A 23,733-nucleotide genomic window follows, 5' to 3' on the forward strand; every position below is an offset into this window, starting at 1 on the left:
AGAAATACAAATTTTATATTTATTGATTTTATTTATTTATTTTATATATTTTTAATCATTTAAATACATTTAATAATTTAAATAAAAAAATGTTTTGCTTTCATTATTTTTATATTTAGTAAATTTTCATTTTCATTCTAATTTTAATATGATTTATTAATTTAAGACCATGTTTACTAGAATTGCGTTGGACACACCTGATTTTTAATAATCCCATTGAAAATCTCTGGAATATAATCAAGAGGAAGATGGATGATCACAAACCATCAAACCACCAAACTGAACTGCTTGATTTTTTGCACCAGGAGTAAAGCAGCATAAAGTTATCCAAAAGCAGTGTGTAAGACTGGTGGAGGAGAACATGATGCCAAGATGCATGAAAAAACTGTGATTAAAAACCAACCAGGGTTATTCCACCAAATATTGATTATTTCTGAACTCTTAAAACTTTATGAATATGAACTTGTTTTCTTTGCATTATTTGAGGTCTGAAAGCTCTGCATCTTTTTTGTTATTTCAGTCATTTCTCATTTTCTGCAAATAAATGCTCTAAATGAGAATATATTTATTTGTAATTTGGGAGAAATGTTGTCTGTAGTTTATAGAATAAAACAACAATGTTCATTTTACTCAAACATAAACCTATGAATAGCAAAATCAGAGAAACTGATTCAGAAACTGAAGTGAATTTTTAGTTTTATCCAGCTGTATGTGTGTAAAGCTGTAATACATGCTGGATACTCACGCTATATATAAACGCACGCTGAACCGCGTGACCCTCTGCGGCCGCCGTAGCTGAGAGAGTGCTGTACCCGGGCGCTGCGCTGCTGCTGTGCAGGTGATTAATCTGATTATTACTGATTATTGATTATTGATCAGGCTGTGGGGGGTGTGTAGGGAGGTGGGCGTGGTCTGTAATCAGTAGATCTGGGGGTTTAGCGGGGGTTTCAGGCGGTACAGCGGGTACAGCGGATCATCCGGGTCAGCACAGCAGCATAGCTCGCGTGCTCTAATAAACAGCTGCTGTTTATTAAAATAAACACAGATTTATTCATATTTACTGAATAATAATCAGATTTAACGCGATGATCTGCTCTTAGATAAAGTTGTTTATTGATAAATGTGTATATGTATTTTTATTGAGCTAAATCATGGACTGTAGCAGGACTTTTACTTAGCTAAAAGGTTAGTTTTGGTCAAAAAAATCAAAATAAAAGTCCCTTTAAAATTAAATATTAAATATTACATTTGCGATATTGCGATCTTTTGTTTTGCATAATATTTGGATATTAAAATTAGGTATGTGCGATTTTGTATTTAAAAAAAATTATCTCGATAGTCTTTAAATTATGATTTTTAGTTCTAACGTCTTTTAACTTAAAAAAACAGCACCAGTTAAAGTGATGCTCAAGCTATTTTTTTATAAATAGTAAAGCATATCCCTTCAACCTTACAGCAGATTTTATATTAAACACAGTGTAAACATAACTCTTATTCTTGAATTAATAAATTCATATTAATTTGAATTAATTAATTTGAACAAACTTCTTTTTTAAAGAAGAAAACACTAATCAAGTTTAGAATGTCCATAAATAATGTATTAATAATAAATTCATTATTATTATTATTATTATTATTATTATTATTATTATTATTATTATTATTATTGCAACACTCCTTATATTATACGACATTATACATTTTTTTTAATACTAACTATTTAACCTATAGCTTGCTATATCTATCTTATTGTAGATGCATTCATTATATTATTTTTATCATCATCATCGTTTTTATTTTACACCTTGTTGTGGTGCGTCGTTGTTTGTGCAAAATGTGTTTAAAAAATAATACAAATATATATTCACAAAAAAGTAAATTAACTTAAATAATATTGTAAATGAATAATCTGTTGCTTTCTGTTCCTTGATTGGGATATTAAAGGGGTTAATGGTATGATTATAGCAATATCTAATGGATGAATGATACTGTATTTAATAACAGTAAATGTGAGGTAAAGACTGGTAATAAATGATAAAGTGTCGTATAATAATAATAATTCTAGTTGTTGTTGGTCTGTTGTTTGTGGATTGGACGCAGGATGGCGGCTGCAGTGAAATCTCTGGCTCTTAGTTGGGCTCTCACCCTGAGGTCAGGTAGGATACTGATAGACGGGACTCACCTGGACAGGTACAGATGGAGCAGCCGCATCATTAGGACCTTCTCTCTGAGCTGTGAGCTCTGCGGGAAACACAGAGAAAATCAGAGGAAGAAGGAGCTCTCAGAGAAGAAGCTGGTGAGTGGAGAGGTTTATTAAACATCTAACTGCAGATTAAAAGCAGAATATTGGCATGATATTTATGTGCTGCAGTTTGTAGCGCTGGCCAAAAATGTATATCACTGTATTATTCACAGGTTTTATACAGGTTTGTGAGTTACTGTACTGTTAGGAGTAAATATAAATTAAATAAAATTAAGGCTTTCATCATTATTGGATTTACTTGTCCCACAAATGTACATAAAATATGAAGAATTCAGATTTCATTATCAAAACTAAATATTTTAAATAGTTCCATAAACACTATAAACAAACCTAAAATACTCAGTGTTTAAGTATTTAAAAGAGATATTTCTCAAAAGCTCTATTGCACAAGTACAATATCAATTTATATATTATTATTGAAGCTATTAGAAGCATTACAGTATTAAAATTCACCCACAATTCCCTTCTTTTTCTAGTTATCAAATAAATTAAATTTAGCATGCATTATATATTGAAACAGGGCTGTAGTTGCTGCTCTTGAAGTTTTTTTGCACCTCGTATCCAGAGCTTTAGGGAGTATTATCACTAGTGCTGAATCAATGAGCTAAGTTACATAAACAAAACTGTAATTCTTAAAAAAGAGTTTTTACAGTAAGCACCCTCCAAAGCAGTAAGCAGTTCTAGCCGGGGTTAGCAGCAGGCTACAGACCAATAAAACTCACTTCTGAACAGTAACAGAGCTAGCACTTAGCATGGTTAGCGGCTAATGCTAATGCTGCTCCAGTCTGGGTGCTGGAGAACTAAACTGAAACTCCTGTATAACTCTGTACTTCAGTGGAGTGTCTTTACTGCTCCTTAATACCTGACTGATAGAATTCATACATAAGGAGCACCGGATTATAAGCAGCTCTGATGATTTTTGGGGAAAATTAAAGGATTTTAAGTGCAGCTTATAGTCCAGAAAATACAGTAAGTGGCTGTCGAATATGACTGTTTATTTGTTATTTTATTTGTTATTTTAGAGACAGATGGAACCCCCCTGTTTCTGTAATTGTAATAAAATTGAGAGTGAGTAATTGTTGTATCGTGGTTTATATCCTCAGTCTCGGTACTTCGTGGATCAGCGCAGGGTGAAGTTGGAGGCGGGATCAGGAGGTAATGGAGTCTGCAGCTTCCACAGTGAACCCCGTAAAGAGTGGGGCGGACCCGACGGGGGGAACGGTGGGAACGGAGGAGATATCATTATTAAAGGTACTGTTTTCTGTAGATAAATCACTGTGTAAATAGTGCTGCGGGCTTTTTCACACTTATACCTGAAAGAAAATTGAGGCTTTAGCGCTGATATTTCACAAAAAGACAGGCTTAATTCAGGGTTCAACAATAAAATATAATAAAAAAATTATAAAAATTAAAAAGCAAGAAAATTAAACAAATGATAATACTGACTTTGCTAGTTCATGCCTTGCCATGGAGTGTAGGTACAGATCCCTCCCTCAGAAGAAGTCTGCTAGCTAATCCTGCTGTGTACTGTCTGAGGATCTCAACTAGCAGAGCGAAAAGGAAAGGTTTCTTTAACCGAGGATAACAAGTGCTGCTGGGTTTTTCACACTTCTATCTGATGGAAAATCGAGGTTTTAGCGCTGATATTTCACAGGAAGACAGGCATAATCCAGGGTTCATACGGTTTTGGAAAGTTTTGGAAAAATCATGGAAATTTGGTCTTCTAATCTTTGTGTTTTAGTTTATTAATGGAGAAAATCTATTATTAGCTAACAAATACATCAGCTCAGAGTTAATTCAGTAATTTAGCTCTACAAAGTGGAGCTTATTAAAAATTGTGTGTCAACATTTTATCTGATTTATTTTTGGTTTTATTGTCCATGTCTGATGTTTTAAAAATCATATGGTCATTAAATTTTGCCATTAAAGCATGGAAAAATTGTTGAAGTTTATTGGTTAAAAAGTGTAATAACCCTGTTATTCGTATAGCACCTTTTATATACAGTGATAAGTTCAAAGTGCTTTACAAAAACACAAATAAAATACCTGTTTTTACACAGTTATAAAGTTCTTCACATAAAATCACTTATATCATAAAGATAAAGATCTCAGCAGCTCTATTCTTACCAGTTTCAGCCCCTTTCAGAATGAGCCGTTTAAGGGCTCTGTCACTTTTATGCAAATAAGCTGTTGTTGGACACGCCCCATGTTTCCACTAAGAGTTTACTACTAGTTAATATTAGATTGTGCTAAGTGGTAAAATATGAACAAGCTTGCCACCGACAGTAGGTACAGATTCCTCCCTCAGACGAAGTCTGCTGGCTAATTCTGCTGTATACTGGCTGCAGTTCTCAACCAACAGCCTGAGTGGAAATGTTTCTTATACTAAAAATCTGGTGGGTGGAGCTCTGGTGGAGGTTGCTGGGTGAGGGGTGGAGCCAGGGTGGTTCCGTGCAGGTTTCCTTATTGTGATCTCACAGTGAGCTGATTTAAAGCTTTTAAAAACAAAAGTAAGGTTAATTTAATTGAAATTCTACAGAACTTTAGCTCTTTTAGTTGAGATAATTTCTGTATGTGCAGTGAATCAGCAGGTGAAGTCTCTGTCTCTGGTCTCGTCGGTGTATCGGGGAGAAAACGGAGAATCTGGCAGGAGTAAAAACTGCTACGGACGCAACGCAAACCCCACATATATACCGGTGAGTTCACTATATTAAACACACATATATATATATATATATATAATATATAATACACATACAGCTTGATTTGGACCTTGAGGGCCCTATCGTACCCTCTTCAAAAGGTGTGTCGTGATGCTCATTGCTTTCTTACACCACGTCAACACTCTATTTTCACACCTTGCGCCGGCGCTCTTAAAAAAGCGACAGAGTTTAGAAATATATCTACACTGATGGGCGTGGTGGTCTGATGGTCCCATGGCGGTGAGAAATACAGGTGCACCACTGACTGATTAAAACCCTGACAATAGTCAACAGTCAGCCACCCAATCATATCTTAACCACAAAGGAGTGCCGTTCATGTTGCAGCAGCACAAACCCAACTTTTACATCAACAATAAACAGAATAGTAAATAAAATAACATTGCTGTTCCCGTAAATGAGCTGCTGGAGCTCCTTCACAGCGTCAACCAGCAGCTCAGTTTCCTCTGCTGAGAAGAGTTTGTTGAACACGTCCAGGTAGCTGCACCGTTACAATAGCAATCCACCAAAGACAGACCTCACCTGATCTACTCTTAAAGGGGATGATGAGCAAGAGACACTCTGATTGGTTTATTTCACGTTACGCCCAAAATTAACCACACCCATCATTAATTAAGAAAATAATACATGACTTTTGTGCTTCGTTTCGAGACGTGCAGGGTGTACTTTTCCTGTTGTTATGATAGCAAAGACACACTAAATCATTCTTTATGACAATTTTACTGTGTTTGTGTGTGGTTAAGGTACCGGTGGGCACGGTGGTGAAGGAGCAGGGCCAGACGGTGGCTGACATGGCGCTGCACGGTCAGGAGTACGTGGCGGTGCACGGGGGGGCGGGAGGAAAAGGGAACCGGTTCTTTCTGTCCAATGAGAACAGAGCTCCGATGACGGCGACGCCCGGAGAGCCAGGAGAGGATCGGGTTCTCCAGCTGGAGCTCAGAACCATGGCCCACGCTGGACTGGTGAGAGATGTTCAGTAAAGCTGGAATCACTGTTTGAATCCCGGTTATGCAGCTTGCCATCAGCTGCCGGAGCCCTGAGAGAGCACAATTGCTCTCTCTTGCTCTCTCTGGGTGGGTACAGAAGATGGCGCTCTTTCTTTCCCGTCATCACTCCTAGGGTGATGTGGATCAGCAGAAGGCTGCGTCTGTGAGCTGATGTATTAAAACCGAGTCGCTGTGCTTTCCTCCGAGCGTTAGCGCTGTGATACTACTTGGCAAAAATTTCAATTCTGAACTTATTAACACAAATTAAACTATTCAAAACATGTACTGTTCAAACTCAGTAAGCTTTACTTATTTTTTTACAAGGTTTCTAAACTAAAGATGTTTATAAATCTCATTTGACAATTAAAAATCATGTTTAAAAGCAATAATCCACTAATTCCTTTGATTTTCTCTCAAGAAAGTCTTTATTTAAAAATAAATGGTTGACTGCATGTTAAAATAATTAATATTTATGACAAAAAAAAACTTCTGTTACTGGCACTCACTCCTGTTACTAGAACTTCAGAACCAGAACCATCTGATGTCACTTCCTGTTGTAGAATTTTCCAGATGTTTCAGATGATCAGGGTAATGTGTTACGGTAACAGGACTGAATGAAACCAGAGACACAGGGACACAACTAAAATGTGTATTTTAACTTAAATATTTTGGATTTATTATTAAAACATATCATTTTAAAGCATAGATGGGATTTGTAGTCACACAACAATGTGAAAAAAATACATTTCTGAAGGATTTTAATAAATAATTATATTTCATGGTAAAGTTTATAGTTAGAGACTGGGGGACAGGTAACAAATGCTACTTTTCAGTGAGGTTTATTAATGTTTTTAGTTATATATCTTACTTTTGCAATTAGGTCAATGTACAAGACGCTATGCTTAATAATAAAATGTATTTTTCTCTCTGTTTGTCTCCAGGTTGGTTTTCCGAACGCAGGGAAGTCGTCGTTGTTGAGGGCGATCTCTAACGCCAGACCTGCTGTAGCGTCGTATCCCTTCACCACCCTCAGCCCACACGTCGGCATCATCAATTACAGAGACCACGAACAGCTCGCAGGTACAGATCTATATCTAAAAATATATATAAAGCCAAGTGGCTCAGCAGTCTAAAGCGCTGCCACTATGAGCGGGAGGTCGCAGGTTCGAATCCTGCTCATGCAGCTTTAACACCAAGCTGCCGGCGCTCAGAGGGAGCACAATTAGCCCTGCTCCCTCCGGGTGGGTAGATGGCGCTCTCTCCCCGCATCACTCCTAGGGTGATGTCTGCAGCACAGGGCGTCTGTGAGCTGATGTATCAGAACCGAGTCCGAGTGTTAGCGCTGTGATGCTACTCGGTAATGCTACAGCATCAGAGTCTGACTTTACAGGTATCGGAGGAGGTGTGTGCTGGTCTTCTTCACCCTACTGGTGTGTTGGAGCATCACTAGTGGTAGGGGGAGTCCTAGTGAGTGGGTTGGGTAATTGGCCATTTAAATTGCGTAGAAAATGGGGAAAAATTTTAAATAAAAGAAATTATTAAAAAAAAAATATATATATATAAAAATATTTCTAAAAAAGCTTCTGCAACTTTTATTCCTCTGTCCAGAGTTTCGGTAATTTTTTCATAAAATCTTATTTATATCGATGATTGAGGTTTGGAGCACTAAGCAAACTCTTCTCCAGCTCATCTTAAAGATTCTCAATGGGGTTAAGGTCTGGACTCTGTGGTGGGGAATCCATGTGTGAAGATGATGATGATGATCTCATGCTCCCTGAACTCTGAACCTTATTTTAGCTCACCTGACTAAATACTTGTTTTTTTTTATTTTGATAAAATTGTATTATTCAGTCTTTTTAAGTTTAAGTAAATACTCAGCTGCGTTGAAAAGAGGGTCACCCGAAGTGTAACACTGAGTAAAAAAAAAAGGTTGTTGATTTATCGATTGTTTCAAATGTTTCTACTAAATGTATAAAACTGTAATTAATTTTATTGTAGTATTATATTCTTGAAATTTATTACAAATCTCAATGTTTTGTCACATCTTGGGACATGGCTTGTTCGAATTCCGGTCATGCAGCTTGCCATCAGCTACCGGAGTCCTGAGAGAGCACAATTGTTCTTCCGGAGAGGCGCCTCACCGCATTTGTAGTCCATAGAATGCTGGGGATTGTAGTTTTTGGGCTCATAGTCACTCTCATGCTCAGCGGGAATGACAGGAGGCACAGAATGAGCCGTGGCCGGCGTGACAATATCTTAATATTTTAATTAATCTTTTTTATATTTTTTATTAAAATTTCCTTCTGTCTAATGATAAATAAAAGCTGTGACATATTGATAAATGTGGTTTGAAGAGGAAAAAAATAAAGATTAATACGTTAATGCATATATATATATATATATATATATTTTTTTTTTTATTCCTTGAAATGTAAAAATAAAACTGACAACTGCATTTAATCTGAGAACCCTGGGAATATTTTATGTAGAAAGAAATTTATAATTATATTTTCTGTATATGTTAATCACTAATACAAGTTTAGGGTTTTAAGGGTATGAAGAAGAAAAAAAAAAAATTTAAATAGCAATCGCAATATTCTGGAGAAAAATCGCAATTGCCCAAATCGTGCAGCTTGCCATCAGCTGCCAGAGCCCTGAGAGAGCACAGTTGTTCTTGCTCTCTCTCTGGGTGGGTACAGTACAGTAGATGGCGCTCTCTCTCTTTCCCCTCATCACTCCTAGGGTGATGTGGATCAGCACAAGGCTGCATCTGTGAGCTGATGTATCAGAACCACCAGAGTCCATGCGCTTTCCTCCGAGCGTTAGCGCTGTGATGCTACTCGGCAAAAAGGTACAAAAAGAGGTGGAGTCTGACTTCACATGTATTGGAGGAAGCGTGTCCTAGCCTTCACTAGTCCTCCTAGTGTTGGAGCATCACTAGTGAATAGGGGGAGATCTGATGAGTGGGTTGTATAATTGGTCATGTAAATTGGGGAGAAAATAGAATTACAAATTTGAAATAAATTTATATAAAAAAAAGAGAGCATATATTTATTGCAAAAATACCCTGAAATATAGTGATATTATTTTAGGGACATATCACCCAGCCGTGGAGGAGATAAGCTCAGTTTTGCGTTATTTCTGGGTTATTTCTCCTCTGCAGTGGCGGATATCCCCGGGCTGATCCGCGGCGCTCACCTGAACCGCGGGCTGGGCGTGTCCTTCCTGCGGCACATCGAGCGCTGCCGCTTCCTGCTGTTCGTGTTGGACATGTCGTCTCCGTCGCCGTGGGAACAGCTGCATCACCTGGAGTACGAGCTGGACCAGTACCAGCCGGGACTCTCCCGAAGACCCAACGTCATCGTGGCTAATAAAATGGACCTGGGCGGAGCCCGGGAGAATCTGGAGGCTCTGATTGGTCGCGTGGGTCACCGGGTCATCCCCGTATCCGCCCTGACGGGACACGGGACGGAGGAGCTGGTCCTGTACCTGCGGGAACTGTACGACGGAGACCTGCAGAGCGACAACCCGGCCGGCGGGAAGCCCCTGCGGTGGTAGACTTTAATATATACGGATAGAGGGAACTAATATTCCCACGTTAACCACTAGAGGGCGCCCTTAATTAAAATATATAAAATATATATATATATATATATACACATACATATATATGTATGTGTATATATAATATGAACAAGAAGCTCAGATTAGCTCTTATGCTTCACTATTCAACAGTGGATTTCCTTTGTTATTTATTGCATATATGTATAAAATATATTTTGGTATGAATTTACGTTTGAAGTATTGTTTCTTTTATTAACCCCTATCGTGGGATTGTCTGGGTCTGCTGCTCTATTAAAATGGACAAAGGTACAAGTTCAAATACTTCTTTATGCTACTTAAGTAGAAATATAAAAAAAAGATAAACTAAAACACTGAATTTGAAAGTGTGTCCAAACTTTTGTCAGGCACTGTTTATCAAAAATATCATGAATCAGTTTAAGTTTAACAAAGAACAGCATCCTGGTGTTTTATAAATGATGTAAATGGACAATAAAATATATTTTTATGTTTATTTATGTAGAAATATACAAATTCAACACACAACTTAGTTTCATGACACAAAGTTACCCTGTAAAAACCTCCTGACGGATCTCAGTCATGGAGATCTTGATATAAATCACAGTAAAAATTCACATTTGAGACAAGAGACGTCCAAAACATTACTACACATATTCACATACACAGGGAAACACACTTCATATATTTATAATAATAATAAACATTAATATTAATATAATATACTCTGTAATTAAAACACATTTCTGCAAAAACATCACATTAACCAGGGACTGTAAATTCCTGTTCAACCACTAACCATAACCCACAACACACACAACATTCTGACATATAAATATATTTTACATATAAGATTATTTTTCTGTGCATTTCTTCCCATCGAATCTCTTTCATCATTTAATCCTAAACTTTTCCTGCAGTTTTCTCTTAATAATCAGTCATTTTTATTCCATCCTTCATCAAATTCCATTAAACGTTTCTGAGTTTAGTTTGAGTGTAAAAGGAGATGTTTCAAGAATTAAGTTTAAAAGCTAAAGATAATTTAAGGATTGAGTGTAAAGAGAATAGAGAATTGATTTAAGGGTTTATTGTAGGAGTTTTAAAGCTTGAGCGTTTATGTTTAAAGATGTTTTAAAAATTAATTGTAGAATTTTTTTAAGGATTTAAAAAAAAAGACTTTAAAATGTTTTAAGGTTTGATTGTAGAATTTAAATATGTTTTAAGAATTTAATATAGACTTTATAGATGTTTTACGGTTTGAGTGTAGAATGTAAATATGTTTTACAGATTGAGTGTAGCCTTTTTTTTAAGGTTGAGTGTAGAATTGAAAGATGTTTTAAGATTTGAATGTAGAATTTAAAGATAATGTGAGGATTGAGTGTAAAATTAAAAGATATTTTTAGAATTAAGTGTAGAATTAAAATATTTTAAGGATTAAGTGTAGAATTTAAATATGTTTTAAGGATTAAGTGTAGAATTTAAAAATATTTTTAAGTATTTAATGTAAATTTTAAATATGTTTTAGGAATTGAGTGTAGATTTTAAATGTTTTAATAATTTATTGTAGAATTTAAAGATGTTTTAAGGCTTAAGTGTAAAATGTAAAGATGTTTTAGGGATTGAGTGTAGATTTTAAGGTGGTAATAGAATGAGTGTAGACTTTAAAGATATTGGGAGGATTGAATGTGAATTCTAAAGCTTATGTAAAGATCAGTGCAGATGTTTCAAATGTTTTGAGGAATGAACAGCAGCGTTGTAGAGAGTTTGAGTGCAGATGTTAGAGATGTTTTAAGGATTGAGTGTAGATTTTAAAGTGTTCAAAGGTTGAGTGTAGACTTTAAAGATGTTTTAAGGATTGAGTGTAGATTTTAAGGTGTTTAAAGGGTTGAGTGTAGACTTTAAAGATGTTTTAAGGATTGAGTGTAGATTTTAAGGTGTTTAAAGGGTTGAGTGTAGACTTTAAAGATGTTTTAAGGATTGAGTGTAGATTTTAAGGTGTTTAAAAGGTTGAGTGTAGACTTTAAAGATGTTTTAAGGATTGAGTGTAGATTTTAAGGTGTTTAAAGGGTTGAGTGTAGACTTTAAAGATGTTTTTAAGGATTGAGTGTAGATTTTAAGGTGTTTAAAGGGTTGAGTGTAGACTTTAAAGATGTTTTAAGGGTTGAGTGTAGATTTTAAGGTTTTTAAAGGGTTGAGTGTAGACTTTAAAGATGTTTTAAGGGTTGAGTGTAGATTTTAAGGTGTTTAAAGGTTTGAGTGTAGACTTTAAAGATATTGGGAGGATTGAATGTGAATTCTAAAGCTTATGTAAAGATCAGTGCAGATGTTGCAGAAGTTTTGAGGATTGAACAGCAGCGTTGTAGAGAGTTTGAGTGCAGATGTTAGAGATGTTTGATGGGTGATTGATGCTGACGCTGAGGATTGAGTTTAGGCGTTGGTTTGGATGCTGAGATGTTTTGGAGTTTTGCATCCAGTCAGTCTGCAGCTCTGAGTTCCTCATGCTGATCTGGATCTGGTTTCTCAGCAGCTTTTCTTCTGCTGTCTGTAGAGTAAAAATAAAATAAAATACTCATAAATAAAAATAGATTAGAGAGTTTTGATTTATGTTTAGTTGGTGATTATTCTTATTTTATTGATTTATTTCTAAAAGTACAAACCTGGATATTATTTTAAACTCTCTGATGATCTATAGAGAATATGAGGACCAGTTTCTGTGATGATGCTCCTTTAAATAATCAGAATAAAAGAGGAAAATAGTGAGAATAATAACAGATTTTTACATTTTTAATTCATATTTTAAGGTTTTTAGTTTCTGTAACAACATTTCAGATATATGTACAATTATAATGGACCTAACAATAAATAAATAAATATATATATATATTAAAAGTACCTGTATTATGTAAGGGAAGTTCTCACAGTCGGTTCCTGGTGTTTCAGTGTTGTAATGGAGTAAAGAACCTTCAGAACCCTGCAGATCCTTCATCATCACTTTACGCTTCACACAGGAGAACGAGAACAACGCCAGCAGCACACCTGCAATTATTCATTATTATTATAATTCATTCATTATTATTCACACTCACTTTATTTACTGTAATTTTATTAATACAACACATTCTTTACAATATATTCATCATACGCTCTGAATATCATATATACCTGAAATGTATCAACTACTTATGTGATGATAGATGGATTAAATACCAGAGATAAATATTAACCCTGACCTTCAGTTCCTTAAATCAACATACTAGTTTCAAATACTGGATAATTTCTAATATGTACTGAATAATATCTAGTATATACTCAATTATTTCTTACTCAATAATATCTAATCTATACTCAATTATATGCACTGAATAATTGCCAGTATGTACTGAATAATTTCAGGTAGGTATTAGTAATAAATAGTTAGTACTGAATAATGTCTAATTTGTACTGAATAATATCTAGTATATACTCAATTATTTCTTACTCGATAATATCTAATCTATACTCAATTATATGTACTGAATAGTTTCCAGTATGTGCTGAATAATTTGTAGTGAGTTCTGCTTAATTCAAGGCATGTACTAAATTATTTCTGGTGAAAAATGAATCATTTATATTGTGTACCGAATAATATCAAGTCAATACTGAATAATTACCAGTATGTACTGAATAATTGTACTGAGTACTGAATAGTTTCTAATAATAACTGAAGGATTATTAAGGTATTGACTAATTTCTAGCAATCACAAAACAATATCCAGCAATACTATTTAATTTCAAGAACATATGGAACCATTTATAATGAGTACTGAATATTTTCTAGCAATTACAGAATCATTTGATGTACGTACTGAATCATTTCTTACTGTACGTACTGAACATTTTTCATTGTACGTAATGAATAATTCTAGCAATTACTGAATCATATCTAGATTATTATTATTATAGTAATTGATGCTTTTAAGCAATTACTGAATAGTTGTAATACATGTTGATTATGTACTGAATAATGTGTACTGAATAGTGATGAAGGAAGCGTTACCTAGCAACAGGGAGGTGATGATGATGATGAGGGCGATGATGCTGATCCGGGATGTGGGTCGGGTACCGGTCCATCCGCTGAAGGTTATGGAGCAGTTATACACAATGACCACCAGAGTCTCCACCGAGAACCTCCCCCCAACATCTCCAACCTTCACCCTGATCTCATACTGACCCGAATACACACCTGCCTCCTTCACCAGACTCACCTGCTCTCCTACAGGTACACACACACACACAGCACCAGTCAGTGGGTGTATAATAGGTGACTGGTTATACAGGTGATTAGTTTGTACAGGTGATGTACAGGTGATGGGGTTATACAGTTGTATAGGTGATGGGGTTATACAGGTGATGTACAGGTGATTGGTTTGTACAGGTGATTTACAGGTGATGGGGTTATACAGGTGATGTACAGGTGATTAGTTTGTACAGGTGATGTACAGGTGATGGGGTTATACAGGTGATGTACGGGTGATTAGTTTGTACAGGTGATGTACAGGTGATGGGGTTATACATGTGATGTACAGGTGATTAGTTTGTACAGGTTATGTACAGGTGATGGGGTTATACAGTTGTATAGGTGATGGGGTTATACAGGTGATGTACAGGTGATTAGTTTGTACAGGTGATGTACAGGTGATGGGGTTATACAGGTGATGTACAGGTGATTAGTTTGTACAGGTGATGTACAGGTGATGGGGTTATACAGGTGATGTACAGGTGATTAGTTTGTACAGGTGATGTACAGGTGATTAGTTTGTAAAGGGTGATGTACAGGTGATTAGTTTGTACAGGTGATGTACAGGTGATTAGTTTGTACAGGTGATGTACAGGTGATTAGTTTGTAAAAGGTGATGTACAGGTGATTAGTTTGTACAGGTGATGTACAGGTGATGGGGTTATACAGGTGATGTACAGGTGATTAGTTTGTACAGGTGATGTACAGGTGATTAGTTTGTAAAGGGTGATGTACAGGTGATTAGTTTGTACAGGTGATGTACAGGTGATGGGGTTATACAGTTGTTGTATAGGTGATGGGGTTATACAGGTGATTAGTTTGTACAGGTGATGTACAGGTGATGGGGTTATACAGGTGATGTACAGGTGATTAGTTTGTACAGGTGATGGGGTTATACAGGTGATGTACAGGTGATTAGTTTGTACAGGTTATGTACAGGTGATTAGTTTGTAAAGGGTGATGTACAGGTGATGCGGTTATACAGGTGATGTACAGGTGATGGGGTTATACAGGTGTTGTACAGGTGATTAGTTTGTACAGGTGTTGTACAGGTGATGGGGCTATACAGGTGATGTACAGGTGATTAGTTTGTACAGGTGATGTACAGGTGATGGGGTTATACAGGTGATGTACAGGTGATGGGGTTATACAGGTGTTGTACAGGTGATTAGTTTGTACAGGTGTTGTACAGGTGATGGGGTTATACAGGTGATGTACAGGTGATTAGTTTGTACAGGTGATGTACAGGTGATGGGGTTATACAGGTGATGTACAGGTGATTAGTTTGTACAGGTGATGTACAGGTGATGGGGTTATACAGGTGATGTACAGGTGATTAGTTTGTAAAGGGTGATGTACAGGTGATGGGGTTATACAGGTGTTGTACAGGTGATGGGGTTATACAGGTGATGTACTTGTGATTAGTTTGTACAGGTAATGTACAGGTGATGGGGTTATACAGGTGATTAGTTTGTACAGGTGATGTACAGGTGATTAGTTTGTAAAGGGTGATGTACAGGTGATGGGGTTATACAGGTGATGTACAGGTGATTAGTTTGTACAGGTGTTGTACAGGTGATGGGGTTATACAGGTGATGTACAGGTGATTAGTTTGTACAGGTGTTGTACAGGTGATGGGGTTATACAGGTGATGTACAGGTGATTAGTTTGTACAGGTGTTGTACAGGTGATGGGGTTATACAGGTGATGTACAGGTGATTAGTTTGTACAGGTGATGTACAGGTGATGGGGTTATACAGGTGTTGTACAGGTGATTAGTTTGTACAGGTGATGTACAGGTGATAGGGGTTATACAGGTGATGTACAGGTGATTAGTTTTTACAGGTGATGTACAGGTGATGGGGTTATACAGTTGTTGTTTAGGTGATGGGGTTATACAGGTGATGTACAGGTGATGGGGTGATACAGTTGTTGTATAGATGATGGGGTTATACAGGTGATGTACAGGTGATTAGTTTGTACAGGTGTTGTACAGGTGATGGGGTTATACAGGTGATGTACAGGTGATTAGTTTGTACAGGTGTTGTACAGGTGATGTGGTTATACAGGTGATGTACAGGTGATTAGTTTGTACAGGTGATGTACAGGTGATAGGGGTTGTACAGGTGATGTACAGGTGATTAGTTTGTACAGGTGATGTACAGGTGATTAGTTTGTACAGGTGATGTACAGGTGATGGGGTTATACAGTTGTTTTATAGGTGATGGGGTTATACAGGTGATGTACAGGTGATTAGTTTGTACAGGTGATGTACAGGTGATGGGGTTATACAGGTGATGTACAGGTGATGGGGTTATACAGGTGTTGTACAGGTGATTAGTTTGTACAGGTGTTGTACAGGTGATGGGGTTATACAGGTGATGTACAGGTGATTAGTTTGTACAGGTGATGTACAGGTGATGGGGTTATACAGGTGATGTACAGGTGATTAGTTTGTACAGGTGATGTACAGGTGATGGGGTTATACAGGTGATGTACAGGTGATTAGTTTGTAAAGGGTGATGTACAGGTGATGGGGTTATACAGGTGTTGTACAGGTGATGGGGTTATACAGGTGATGTACTTGTGATTAGTTTGTACAGGTAATGTACAGGTGATGGGGTTATACAGGTGATTAGTTTGTACAGGTGATGTACAGGTGATTAGTTTGTAAAGGGTGATGTACAGGTGATGGGGTTATACAGGTGATGTACAGGTGATTAGTTTGTACAGGTGTTGTACAGGTGATGGGGTTATACAGGTGATGTACAGGTGATTAGTTTGTACAGGTGTTGTACAGGTGATGGGGTTATACAGGTGATGTACAGGTGATTAGTTTGTACAGGTGTTGTACAGGTGATGGGGTTATACAGGTGATGTACAGGTGATTAGTTTGTACAGGTGATGTACAGGTGATGGGGTTATACAGGTGTTGTACAGGTGATTAGTTTGTACAGGTGATGTACAGGTGATAGGGGTTATACAGGTGATGTACAGGTGATTAGTTTTTACAGGTGATGTACAGGTGATGGGGTTATACAGTTGTTGTTTAGGTGATGGGGTTATACAGGTGATGTACAGGTGATGGGGTGATACAGTTGTTGTATAGATGATGGGGTTATACAGGTGATGTACAGGTGATTAGTTTGTACAGGTGTTGTACAGGTGATGGGGTTATACAGGTGATGTACAGGTGATTAGTTTGTACAGGTGTTGTACAGGTGATGGGGTTATACAGGTGATGTACAGGTGATTAGTTTGTACAGGTGATGTACAGGTGATAGGGGTTGTACAGGTGATGTACAGGTGATTAGTTTGTACAGGTGATGTACAGGTGATTAGTTTGTACAGGTGATGTACAGGTGATGGGGTTATACAGTTGTTTTATAGGTGATGGGGTTATACAGTTGTTTTATAGGTGATGGGGTTATACAGGTGATGTACAGGTGATTAGTTTGTACAGGTGATGTACAGGTGATTAGTTTGTACAGGTGATGGGGTTATACAGGTGATGTACAGGTGATTAGTTTGTACAGGTGTACAGGTACAGGTAAGGTATTTACCGTGGCTGGGTTCGATCCTCCACTTCTCCTCCACGTCCCCCAGCAGTTGGTAGCTGAAGGGTCCGCTGAACGGAGGCAGGTCCAGATCTACAGCAGTGATGTTGATCCAGGTGGGTTTATCAGATAAACACATCTCCAGCCTGTTTACCTGCAGCGAGGGCAGGTTATCATTCTGATCCAGCAGGTGGATGATCAGCGTACCGGTCCCTGTCATTGGAGGCTCACCTGGAGGATCAGAGAAGAACAGTGTGGATTTGTTTAGCCATCATCTATCATATCCATCCATCAGAATATCATTGAAAAGTGGCTTTATTTCAGTAATTCAGTTAAAATGTGAAACTCATATATTATATAGATGTATAAACCCTCCTATTATATTAATTCGTCAGGAACAGTAATGGTGTTCCGGGGTCAGTTTGACCCGGTGCATGTTTAACCATCCAAAAGATGGTCTGAAACCCCCCAAAAAACCTTAAATGCAGTGTAAATATATTTTTACTACCATTACTAATTATTCTATCAATATCAGTGCAGTGGTGTTCCTTACCTCTAACAGGTAATGCTTCAATTAGGATAATTCACTAGTTTTTTCATGTTCAAACCTTTTTAATGTTTCACTACTTTTACTATTACTTTTGAAAGACCAACAAATAAAACACAATAGTTTTACATAATATTAAAACGTAACATTGCAATTTGGTTTTAGTTTTAGTTTTTGCAAAAATTTGAGATGAACTACTTTCATATTATATGTTGATTACACTAATTAAAGCAAGCAGAAAAAGATTTGTACTGAAAAAAAAATACTTGTAACTATTTTTCCTAGATCTACAAACTTTAAAAAGGGTCAAATTGACCCGGAATAAAACAGGAGGGTTAAACACAGAGTTTCTTATTTTATTTTAAGCGTTTATTTATTTGATTGTTAATGATTATGGCTTACAGACAATTAAAACCCAAAAATCAGTGTCTCAGAAAATTATAATATTATATCAGACCAATTGGTACTTTTGGAACACAGTGTGGGCAGTGTGCCAAGTCCTGCTGGAAAATGAAATCCACATCTCCATAAAAGTTGTCAATCATCACTGATTGGTGGAAACTTCACACTAGACCTCGAGCAGTTTGGACTGTGTGTCTCTCCACTCTTCCTCCAGACTCTGATCCCTTGATTTTCATTAAATGAAATGTAAAATTGACTGATGATCAGTGATGGTTTAATGGAGAGTCATGTCTGTCATCTGCTGGTGTTGATCCACTGTGTTTTATTATCAAGTCTAAAGTCAGTGCAGTTTTGTTTTCCCACAAAATCTTACAGCTCTTCATATCTTACAGCTTCCCTCTGCTGACGACATCTTTTATGGAGATGAGGATTTCCTTTTCCAGCAGGATTTGGCACAATGCCCACACTGAGTACTAAAAGTACCAATTGGTCTTGTATAATTTTCGAATTTTCTGAGACACTGATTTAATCATCAACAATAAAAGAAATAAACACTTAAAATAGATCACTCTGTGTATAATACAGAGTTGTTTGTATTATATATCGTACTCTGGTCTATAGCGTAGACGGTGACGGTGTAAGTGCTGTCTTTAACAAAGGGAGACTCTCTGTCCAGAACCTTTACTGTGGACACCTGACCAGTTTCCGAGTCCACCTTCACCCAGTTATCTACATCTTCTCCTTTAACAAACCTAAAGAGAAAAAGAGAAAGAGAGAATAATAATTAATATACAAAAATTACTTCTAACCTCACAATTGTATTGGTTGAAAAATCCGTTTTACATTAAAACTACAATAAAAAATGATATGTATGACTGACTGCTGCATACATAACGATACAGTTCTGTTTTGTGCCACAAGAGGGCGTTACAAAGCTTTCCCCATAAAAAGGCTTTCAGTGTGTGAGTGTGTCTTTGCTATCGTAACAACAGGAAAAGTACATCTCACTCAGCTCAAAAAAAAGCTCAAAAGGCATGTTCTAATTCTCTTAATTAATGATGGGTGTGGTTAATTTTGGGCGTGGCGTGAATAAACCAATCAGAGTGTCTCTTGCTCATCATTCCCTTTAAGAGTCAGGTGAGCTCTGACTTTGGACGATTGCTATTTTAACAGTGCAGCTACTTACTTAATGTTATTTTATTTACTATTCTGTTTATTGTTGATGTAAAAGTTGGGTTTGTGCACTGCTGTGTTACCGAGATAGCGATGAACGTCTGACTGTTGGCGTCTGTCTAGGTTGTATTCAGTCAGTGGAGCTCCTGTGTTTTCTGTTACCAAGATAAACAAGCAAAACTCCAGAAATGTACCTGAACACACCTCATTTCCAGAACACCACGCCCATCAGTGTAGATACATTCAGAAGACTAAAATGCTGGAAACTGATGGTCAGGTTTCCGTTTCAGAAACATATATTTTGCACCAGATAGTAAGTTGTAAGCACCATATAGTAAGTGATAAGCACCAAATACTAAGTGGTGAGCACCACATACTAAGTGATAAGCACCAAATACTAAGTGGTGAACACCAACTAATGGTAGCTAGCAAGCTATAGTTTAAACTGAATGTTTTAGCTAAGGTTAGCTAGGTTAGCTAATGTTAACTGCTTTATTTCAGTGGGGAATGTTTCAGCTAATGTTAGCTAGGTTAGCTAATGCAAAGATCTAGCTAGCTAACCTAATGCTAGCTGAATTAGCTTAGCTTTAAGGCTTGCATTTAGGTTAGTTAAAGTCACTGATAAATCTGATAAAAACCTTAAAAATGGTTTGTATCGTTCTCCTACATAATGCATAAAAAACGTGATTTTTCCTGATTGCTGCACTTGCGCAGATCTCCTTATCGAGATGAAGCATCACCACCTGCACACTGACCTCTCATACATAAGTGTATCTTCTCTTACCTGATGTTTCCAGGTGAGTTGAGGTCCTGGTGGGTTGGGGTAAAGGTCCACAGGTTGTATCCAGGTGCGGTGTTCTCCAGAACGCTGACGTGTTCTTCAGGGTGGTTGGCGGTCTCCACGGTGACGGTGACGGGGAAGCTCAGCAGAGCAGCACCGGAGCTCTGTCTGAAATAGTCCACGTCCCACAGTCCCCCGTCCCTCCGTCTCTTTACCGTACAGGAGACCAGCGGCTCCTCGTTCTCCACGCTGACCAACAGATTCAGCTCAGAACTGTCCTCAACATCCAGCGGCTAAACCACAGAACCAAGCGCTTATATTATAGACTAGATCATTGTTAAGGTATTACTATGTAGCTACTAAGAAGTTACTATGTGTTCGTTCAGGTGACAGGTATGTTGCTAAGGTGTTGCTTAATGGTTGCTAATGTAACAGGCTGGTTGCTAAGATGCTTTTAAGCTGTTCCTATGGTGTAGTTGTTGGTACCTAGTGTTGCTATGTGGTTGCTAATGGTTTCTAAGATGTTACTATTTGGTCGTTAAGGTACTGCTAGATTGTAGTTAAGGTTTATGTAGATGATAAGGTGTTACTATGTGGTTGCTAATGTAACAGCTTGGTTCTTAAGATGCTTCTAAGCTCTTGTTACTATGGTGTAGATTGTGCCTATGGTGTTGCTATGTGTTTGCTAATGGTTTCTAATGTGTGGCTAAAGTTTCACTAGTGTCACTTGCTAAGGTAACAGGGTGGTTGCAAAGGTGCTGCTTGATCGTTGTTAAGGTATAACTATGTAGACAATAAGGTGTTACTATGTGGTTGCTAATTTAACAGGCTGGTTGCTAAGATGCTACTAAGCTCTTATTAGCTGTTGCTATGGTGTAGATGTTGGTGCCTATGGTGTTGCTATGTGCTGCTGATGGTTTCTACTGTGTGGCTAAGGTGTTACTATGTGGTTGCTAAGGTAACAGGGTGATTGCTAAGGTGCTGCTAGATTGTTGTTAAAGTATTACAATGTAGCTGATAATGTGTTATTATGTGGTTGCTCGGGTGAGAGGTTGGCTACTAAGGTGTTGCTATGTAGGTGCCAAGGTAACAGGTTAGTTGCTAAGGTGCTGCTAGGTGGTTGCAAATGTGACAGGCTGGATGCTAAGATGCTTCCAACCTCTTGCTAGCTGTTTCTATGTGATTGTTAATGTTTTTTACGGTGTTGCTTTGGTGTTACCTTGTGGTTGCTAAGGTACCGGTTGGTTAATAAACTGTTGCTAGGTTGTAGCTAAAGTGCTGTTGCTAACGTAACAGATCGGTTGAAAAGATAATACTAAGTTATTGCAAGGGGTGTCATGGTATAGTTATTAGTTTGTAAGTTGTTTCTAGGTGACTGCTAATATTTGCATTTTTAAATGTCTACATTAGAATACCTATACTTCAAAGGTTTCTAGAGTAATAAAGTAACATTCTGTTACCGTGGTTACAGACAGGATTCCTCGGTTTGTTGTGGGTTCCGTCTCGATCCTGAAGTTCTCTTGTTTTTCTCCGTGTAGAGAGTATTTAGCTCTCCACCCTGCAGAACCTCTCTGATCTCCATCAGTTACCTCCAGCCTGTAGATCACCACCCCGCTCTCTCCCTCCCGCACTCTACCGCCGCCCTGCAGGTCACCAGAGACACAACACACACTGTTATAATAAATTAATCATAATTAATAAGCAAATGTTATAAAATAATATCCTAACTTCCTTTAAGCTTTTCATGTTTTTTTAGCACTTTAGTACTACTACCTCATTCTACCTCACTTTACCTCACACTACTCTCACTCTACCTCACTCTACCTCACTCTACACTCACTCTACACTCACTATACCTCACTCTACCTCACTCTACTCTCACTCTACACTCACTATACCTCACTCTACCTCACTCTACATTACTTTACCTCACTCTACCTCACTCTACCCACAATCTCCTTCCCTTTACCTTACTCTACTTTACTCTACCTAACCCTACCTCTACCTCTCTCTAACCCATTCTACCTCATTCTACCCTTACTCTAACTAAATCTACCTCACTCTACCTTACTCTACCTCACTCTACCTCACTCTACCTTACTCTAGCTCACTCTACCTTACTCTACCTTACTCTAACTAAATCTACCTCACTCTACCTTACTCTACCTTACTCTACCACACTCTACACCACTTTATCTCACTCTACCGCACTCTATACATCACTGTACATCCACTTTACTCTACCTCAGTCTACCTCACTCTACCCAACCCTTAACCTAAATTTAACTTATAATACTGGTCTGATTATACAGTGACTCTGGATTATTGTGAGTATTATAATGTTACTCACTGGTCTGATTATACAGTACTGCTCTGGATTATTGTGAGTATTATAATGTTACTCACTGGTCTGATTATACAGTGACTCTGGATTATTGTGAGTAATGTTACTCACTGGTCTGATTATACAGTACCGCTCTGGATTATTGTGAGTATTATAATGTTACTCACTGGTCTGATTATACAGTACTGCTCTGGATTATTGTGAGTATTATAATGTTACTCACTGGTCTGATTATACAGTACCGCTCTGGATTATTGTGAGTAATGTTACTCACTGGTCTGATTATACAGTACTGCTCTGGATTATTGTGAGTATTATAATGTTACTCACTGGTCTGATTATACAGTACCGCTCTGGATTATTGTGAGTAATGTTACTCACTGGTCTGATTATACAGTACCGCTCTGGATTATTGTGAGTATTATAATCTCCCCGAGGAATAATCTCCCCGAATATGTTCGGGACTCAGACACAGTCTCAATCTTTAAGTCTAGACTGAAAACTTACTTGTTTAGTTTAGCTTTTGGTAATTAATGTTTTTCCCTTTAGATAAGGCTGCAGATTCAGGGGTTCATGGACAGAGGAAATTGTGGTAAACTGAGATGCTGGTGCTGTTGTTCTCCCACTGCACACGGTCACTCAGGTTTGTGGACGGTGGAGTGGGTGGATGCTGGTGTTTCAGGGTGCCTCCATGTCTATGTTACCTTCTGGCTCTCTGCCTTTAGTTAGGCTGTTTTATTCAGTTCTGCCGGAGTCATTTGCCACACTCTGATAATGTTTTAATATTCTCAGTTTTGCATAAATCCAGTCAAAACTAATTCCATCTCTCTGCCTTCCTCCGAGTTACTGACTGCCCACCTGTCTGACCCGATACCGATGTTGGACCCTCAGGCTCTCGCGTCTCCTGTCCGGCCAGACTGATGGAAGTTTCTGAAGTCAGCTCTTCTCCACCACCACCACAGATCAGCTGCTCATCGACCATCTTACTCTCCACTACAGATTACATCCAAGCCATTAGTGGCGCTATTACACTCCTGAGTACATAAAACCTATATAGATGTATAAAAGACTTTTTAAATTTTAATTTAAAAGCCGTTTGACCAGT

General features: G+C 37.7%; 2 protein-coding genes across 2 annotated transcripts in view; one reads left to right on the plus strand and one right to left on the minus strand.

Annotated features, from left to right (window-relative positions):
- Window positions 1-751: 751 nt before the first annotated feature.
- Window positions 752-9,758, plus strand: mtg2 (mitochondrial ribosome-associated GTPase 2). The gene is made up of 7 exons (XM_007236080.4): window positions 752-838; window positions 2,101-2,296; window positions 3,367-3,514; window positions 4,844-4,959; window positions 5,727-5,945; window positions 6,911-7,049; window positions 9,133-9,758. Exons 2-7 carry the CDS (start codon window positions 2,102-2,104, stop codon window positions 9,525-9,527), a joined length of 1,212 nt encoding a protein of 403 aa, XP_007236142.3. The 5' UTR covers window positions 752-838; window position 2,101; the 3' UTR covers window positions 9,528-9,758.
- Window positions 9,759-11,660: 1,902 nt separating this feature from the next.
- The window catches only part of LOC103040788 (cadherin-like protein 26), a 28,950-nt gene continuing 16,877 nt past the window's right edge, over window positions 11,661-23,733 (minus strand). The window contains exons 7-14 of the mRNA XM_049462973.1: window positions 21,745-21,927; window positions 20,288-20,577; window positions 18,940-19,082; window positions 17,388-17,612; window positions 13,585-13,800; window positions 12,442-12,584; window positions 12,206-12,273; window positions 11,661-12,090 (exon numbers count right to left, since the gene is read on the minus strand). Of these exons, the coding sequence (XP_049318930.1) occupies window positions 12,235-12,273; window positions 12,442-12,584; window positions 13,585-13,800; window positions 17,388-17,612; window positions 18,940-19,082; window positions 20,288-20,577; window positions 21,745-21,927 (1,239 nt within the window). The 3' untranslated portion in view covers window positions 11,661-12,090; window positions 12,206-12,234. The remainder of the gene's footprint in view (window positions 12,091-12,205; window positions 12,274-12,441; window positions 12,585-13,584; window positions 13,801-17,387; window positions 17,613-18,939; window positions 19,083-20,287; window positions 20,578-21,744; window positions 21,928-23,733) is intronic.

The sequence above is a fragment of the Astyanax mexicanus genome, chromosome 13, assembly GCF_023375975.1.
Source record: "Astyanax mexicanus isolate ESR-SI-001 chromosome 13, AstMex3_surface, whole genome shotgun sequence".
NCBI lineage: Eukaryota > Metazoa > Chordata > Actinopteri > Characiformes > Acestrorhamphidae > Astyanax > Astyanax mexicanus.

What these genes read in the sequence shown, in the direction of transcription:
- mtg2 (XM_007236080.4), top strand. Translation starts at nt 2,102, where the DNA reads ATGGCGGCTGCAGTGAAATCTCTGGCTCTTAGTTGGGCTCTCACCCTG. An exon ending in CCATGGCCCACGCTGGACTG is followed by an intron (nt 5,946 to 6,910) that starts GTGAGAGATGTT and finishes GTTTGTCTCCAG; the next exon opens with GTTGGTTTTCCGAACGCAGG. An exon ending in AGACCACGAACAGCTCGCAG is followed by an intron (nt 7,050 to 9,132) that starts GTACAGATCTAT and finishes TCTCCTCTGCAG; the next exon opens with TGGCGGATATCCCCGGGCTG.